The sequence below is a fragment of the Chiloscyllium plagiosum genome, chromosome 9, assembly GCF_004010195.1.
Source record: "Chiloscyllium plagiosum isolate BGI_BamShark_2017 chromosome 9, ASM401019v2, whole genome shotgun sequence".
Taxonomy (NCBI): Eukaryota; Metazoa; Chordata; class Chondrichthyes; order Orectolobiformes; family Hemiscylliidae; genus Chiloscyllium; species Chiloscyllium plagiosum.
Window position 1 is genome coordinate 87409318 of NC_057718.1, and position 6000 is coordinate 87415317.

The 6000-nt window shown below is 41.5% G+C and overlaps 1 protein-coding gene across 6 annotated transcripts in view; it reads left to right on the forward strand.

The window, feature by feature from the left end:
• stxbp5a (syntaxin binding protein 5a (tomosyn)) overlaps positions 1–6000 on the forward strand; it is a 236745-nt gene that overhangs the window by 117119 nt on the left and 113626 nt on the right. For all 6 annotated transcript variants that reach the window (XM_043696459.1, XM_043696460.1, XM_043696462.1 and 3 more), the window contains exon 8: positions 213–336. In XM_043696459.1, the coding sequence (XP_043552394.1) occupies positions 213–336 (124 nt within the window). The remainder of the gene's footprint in view (positions 1–212; positions 337–6000) is intronic.

Here is a 6000-nt window from a genome sequence, read left to right on the forward strand (position 1 = left end):
GGTTTTTCTGTTCCTAGCTGTTTACCTGTTGTTCTATCGGCTTATGGTATTGAAGACTCTAACGTTTATATTGTTAGCATTTAATTGTTCTTCAGTATTCCATTTTGAGCCAAGCTAATGTGAACTTTGGTGCTGATAATTATGGTCATTATCAGGATAAATTCTTAGTAATAGTATTGCAGCACTTGTCATACAAACTTTCTATTTTGCAGGCTATTCATTCCGTGGCTTGGCATCATGAAGGAAAACAGTTTGTTTGCAGCCATTCAGATGGTAGCCTTACTATCTGGAATGTAAAATCTCCCATCAAACCTGCACAAATTATTACACCACATGGTAGGTATGAACTTGTTTGTGTGGTCTTACAGTCTTTGACGTAAAAGCACAAAAATATGGAACACAGAAGATAGACATTTGGTCTAGTGCACCTGTTCTAACTAAAGAAAAACTATCTGGCCTAATCCCATTTTTCAGGTCAGGCCTATAGCCTTGTAGGTGGAAGCATTTCGGGTGGATAACCAAGTGACTTAAATGTAAGCAAGAATGTTGACCCTGCTCCGCTATTCAATATGATTGTGGTTGATCATTCAACTCAATAGCCTGTTCCTGCTATAAACTTTAATTCCTTTAGCCATAATTGTTATAGCCAACTCCTCCTTGAAAATATATGATCTTTTGACCTCGAATCCTTTTGCTCACTACTTTCTCTGGGTGGAGGAACTTCTCATCTCAGTCCTAAATGCTTTTCCTCGTACCCTTATTCTCTGATCCTTGGTTCTGGAATCCCCCCATCATCGGGAACATTCTTCCTGCATATTCCCTCTGTTGCTCTTTCAGAATTTTATAGGTTTCTATGACATTCCTCCCCCTACCCCATTCTTCTGAGCTCCAGTGAATTTAATAACAGATTCAACCTCTCCACATATGCCCATCCTGCTATCTGTTTGGTAAACTTTTGCTGCCCTACTTCTTGAGCAAGGACTTCCATTCTCAGATAAGGAGATCAAAACTGCACTCACTATTTTAGGTGTGTTCTTGCCAAGCCATCCTGTAAAATGGCAGCAAGATGTCACTGTTCCTGTTCTTGAATCCTCTCACTATGAAGACCAACGTACTATTTTCTGCCTTCACCATCCGGTGCAACTCCAACCTACGTTTAGCACCAGGTTACTTGGACACCCAGGCTTCATTGCACATTTCCCCTCTTTCAATTTGTAGCCATTTAACTAATAATCTGCCTTCCTGCTTTTGCTTCCAAATGTGTTTCATTTATCCACATTATACTGCATCTGCTCAGCATTTGCTCACTCTCTCAGCTTGTCCAAACCATACTAAAGTGTCTCTGCATCCTGCTCTCTCTCACACCAGCTTTGTGTCACCTGGAGATAATAGTTCAATGAACCAAATCATTAATATATATTGTGAAAAGCTGGGATCATTAGACTGATTCCTGCTGTACCACACTAGCCACTTGCTCACTCTCTCAGCTTGTCCAAACCATACTAAAGTGTCTCCGCATCCTGCTCTCTCTCACACCCAGCTTTGTGTCACCTGGAGATAATAGTTCAATGAACCAAATCATTAATATATATTGTGAAAAGCTGGGATCATTAGACTGATTCCTGCTGTACCACACTAGCCACTGCCTGCTATTTGGAAAAATACCTATTATTTCTGTTTTGTTTCCTGTCTGCCAACCAATCTTTTTACCCATCATCGTACAGCACCCCAATCCCTTTAATTTTGTGTGTTACTCTGAGATTTTGTCAAAAGCCTTCTGAAAGTCCAAATAGACCACATCCACTGACCCCCCCCCCCCCCTCATCAACTCTACTAGTGACATCCTCATGAAATTCCAGTAGATTTGTCAAGCATGATTTCCCTTTCTGTCTGTCACTTTTCCAAACGTTGAGAAATCTTTTCTAGTGGACTTAAGCATTTTTCCCACTCTTTACAGCAGGCTGATTTGGTCTACAATTTCCAGTTTTCTCACTGGAAGTAGAGGGATTACATTAGCTATCTTCCAATTTGAAGGAACTGTCCCAGAATCTGTAAAATCTTGAAAGATGGCCACCAACGCTTCTGCTATCTCCAGGGTGTCTTCCTTAAGTACCCCGGGGTACAACTTACCAGGGTATAGCCTGGAGATTTTTCAGCCTTCAGTCTCCTCAATTTCTCCAATGCTGTTTCCCTACTAATACTGATTTCTTTCACTGAACCCGGTGTCCCCCAATATTTCTGATACGTTATTTGTGTCCTCATTTGTGAACATAACCAAAGTATATATTTAGTTAGCCATTTCTTTGTTCCCCATTATAATTCCCTTGTTTCTGACTGTAAGGAACCTACATTTGTCTTCACTATCTTCTTTTGTGTTCACACATCTGTAGACACTTTTTAAAAATGTTCCCTGCAGTCTGGCTTACTCTATTCTCCCTTTCTTAAGGGCAGCACGGTGGCTCAGTGGTTAGCACTGCTGCCTCACAGAGGCAGGAACTGTGCTCGAATCCAGCCTCTGCGACTGTCTGTAGAGTTTGTACATTCTCCCCGTGTCTGTGTGGGTTTCCTCTGGGTGCTCCGGTTTCCCCCCACAATCCAAAAGATGTGCAGGTTACTTTAATTGGCCATGCTAAATTGCCCAAAGTGTTCATGGGTGTGTAGGTTAGATGCATTAGTCAGGGGTAAAATATACGGTAGGGGTATAGGTCTGGATGGGTTACTGTTCAGAAGATCAGTGTGGACTTGTTGGGCTGAAGGGCATGTTTTCACACTAGGGATTCTATTCCATGATTAGTCCATCCGTTGGTGCTCCTTTGCTGAATTCTAAACTAATCCTGTTTTTCTAACCTTTGTTTTCCTCATAAATTTGTATGCCTCTCCTTGGATCTAATGCTAACTTCAATTTCCCTTGTAAGCTGTGGTGTGGCTACCTTTCTCATTTTACTTTTGTGTCAGCTAGGAATGAGCAATTGTTTCGGTTCACCCATGGGCTCTTTGAACATAGCAGTTGCCTCTCCACTGTCTTCCCTTTAAGTAATGTTCCCCAATTCATCATAGCTAGTGCATTCCTCATACCATTGTAATTTCCTTCATTTAGATTCAGATCCAAGTCTCTAAATCAGCTATGTTACTCTTTATCTTGATGAATTCTATCATATTATGGTCACTCATCGTAAAGGGACCTTGCACAGCTCGATTGCCAACTACTCCTTTCTCATGACATGATACCCAGTATAGGATGGCTTGTTTTCCAGTTGGTTCCTCAGCAAATTAGTCCAGAAAACCATCTTGTATATGATCCAGGAATAATTATTCTTACTAATTTGATTTGCTAATCTCTATATGCTGATTTGAAGTTAACCATTATTGCAAATGTTTCTTTGTTGCATGCCTCTCTAATTTTATGTTTAACGTCTTTCCCAAAATTATCATTGCAGTATGGGAGTTTATATACAGCCCCACTAATATTTTTGCCCTTGGTCTTTCTCAGCTCTACCCATACAAGTACTCATATAGTTCTTCCTGTCCACTGTACTTAGGCACCTCATAATTTTTCGCACCTTAATTAAATCACCCCTCAGCCTACTTTGTTCCAAAGAACAGGACACCAGCCAATGTAGCCTTTCTTCATAGCTAAGATTATACACATCTGACAAGACCCTTGTATCTTTTCTTGTGTAATTACATTCTCCTTGTCATGTAGTGCTCAGAACCATACACAGTTCTCTCCATGTGACTTAGTGTTTTATATAGTTTTTTTTATTCAGGGGATGAGGGCATCACTGGTCAAGCCAACATTTATTGCCCATCCCAAATCACCCAGCAGTTAAGAGTCAACCACATTGCTGCTGGTCTGGAGTCACATGTAGACCAGACCCCAGTCAGGATGGTAGATTCCTTCCCTAAAAGACATTTGTGAACCAGATGGGTTTTTCTGACAATCAACAGTGAATCCATGGTCTCCGTTAGACTCTTAATTCCAGATTTCCTTTTTTTAATTGAATTCAAATTCCATCATCTGCCATGACAGGATTTGAACCTGGGTTCCCAAAATATTAGCTGGATCTCTGAATTAGCAGTCTGGCAATAACACCACTAGATTGTTACTTCCCCATAAAGTTCTTCTCACGACCACTTCATATATCCAATGTTTTCTTGTTTCTTTTAACCTTCGTGATTAAAGATTAGTACCTTTAATTATGTTCTTAACCATCATATACATCTGTCCTCCTACCTTTAAACTTGAATGGGCACTATAAAAGGTCCGTCTGTTCCCCTACACTTAATATCATTGAATTCCAGAGGTGAGTTGAGAATGATAGCCCTTGTCATCAAGACTGCACTCGACTGCACGTGACATTAGGGATCCCTAACAAAACTAGAATCGATGGGTAATGGGACAAACTTTGCTGGTTAGAATTATATTTGGTACGTAGGAATGTGGCTGTGCTTGTTAGAGGTCAATCAGCTCTGCTGTAGGACATCTCTGCAGAATGTCCTCAAGGTAGTGTCCTAAGCCCAACCATCTTCAGCTGCTTCATCAATGACTGTACCTCCATAAAGTTAGAAGTACGGATGTTCACCAATGATTGCACAATGTACAATACCATTTGTTACTCCTCAGCTACTGAAACAATCCATGTTCAAATGCAGCAAGTTCTGGATAATGTCCAGGCCTGGGCTGACAAATGGCAAGTAACATTCAAGTCACACATGCTAGGCAATGACCATGTCCCATAAAAGACAATCCAATCACTGTACCATGACATTTGGTGTTACCATCATTGAATCTCCTGTTATCGACATCCTGGGGTTACCATTGACCAGAAACTCACTGGACTCACCACATAATCACAGATGCTGGGAATACAGCATCAAATAACTCACTCCCTGACTCCCCAGAGCCTGTCTGCCATCTACAAGGCATAAGTCAGGAGTGTGATGGAATACCCCCCACCTGGCTGGATGAATGCAGCTCCAACAACACTCAAACATGACACCATTCAGGACACAGCAACCTGCTGAAATGGCATCTCATCCAAAAACATCCAGTTACTCCTCCACCAACACTCAGCAACAGCTTGTACTATTTACAAGATGCACTGCAGAAATTCACCAAAGATCCTTAGATAGCACCTTCCAAGACCATGTTCACTTCTGTCTCGAAGGAATGGGCAACGGATACATGGAAACATCATTGGCAAGTTCCTGTCCAAGCCATTCACCATCCTAACTTGGAAATACCTTACCATTCTTATCTGTCATTGCATCAGCTTCCTGAAATTCTCTCCCTAAAGGTATTGTGGGTCTACATACAACAGATGGACTGGAGTGGTTCAAGCGGCAGCTTGTCAACGCCTTCGTGAGGGCAACTTGGAATGGGGAATAAATGCCAGACAGCCAGTGATGCCGTTATCACATGTGAATCTGTTAAATTATTGTATATTAAGGAATTATGGAATTTTAAGTATTGCTACATAAAGACACAATTTTGTCAAAGCGTTTGTCTTGTACTCATCGTGGCAATTTGCAAGAAGTACCAAAAAAAATTTATACCCCTGTTCAAGAGGAGGGTAATGCCTTGACCAACCAGAATTAACCTGCCTGGTTTAACAAGAAAACATCACCTGACTGTTAGTCATCAGGAGGGAGGCCATATTGGATTTGCTGTTAGTCATCAGGAGGGAGGCCATATTGGATTTGGAACTTGGTAACGAACCGGGACAAGTGATGAGCTTGTTAGTGGGTGAGCATTTTGGTGATGGTGACCACAATTCTGTGACTTTCACCTTGGTTATGGAGAGAGATAGGTGCGTGCAACAGGGCAGGTTTTACAATTGGGGGAAGGGTAAATACAATGTTGCAAGACAGGATCTGAGGAGCATAAATTGGGAGCATAGGCTGTCAGGGAAGGATGTCATTGAAATGTGGAACTTTTTCAAGGAACAGATACGACGTGTCCTTGATATGTATGTACCTGTCAGGCAGGAAAGAGATGGT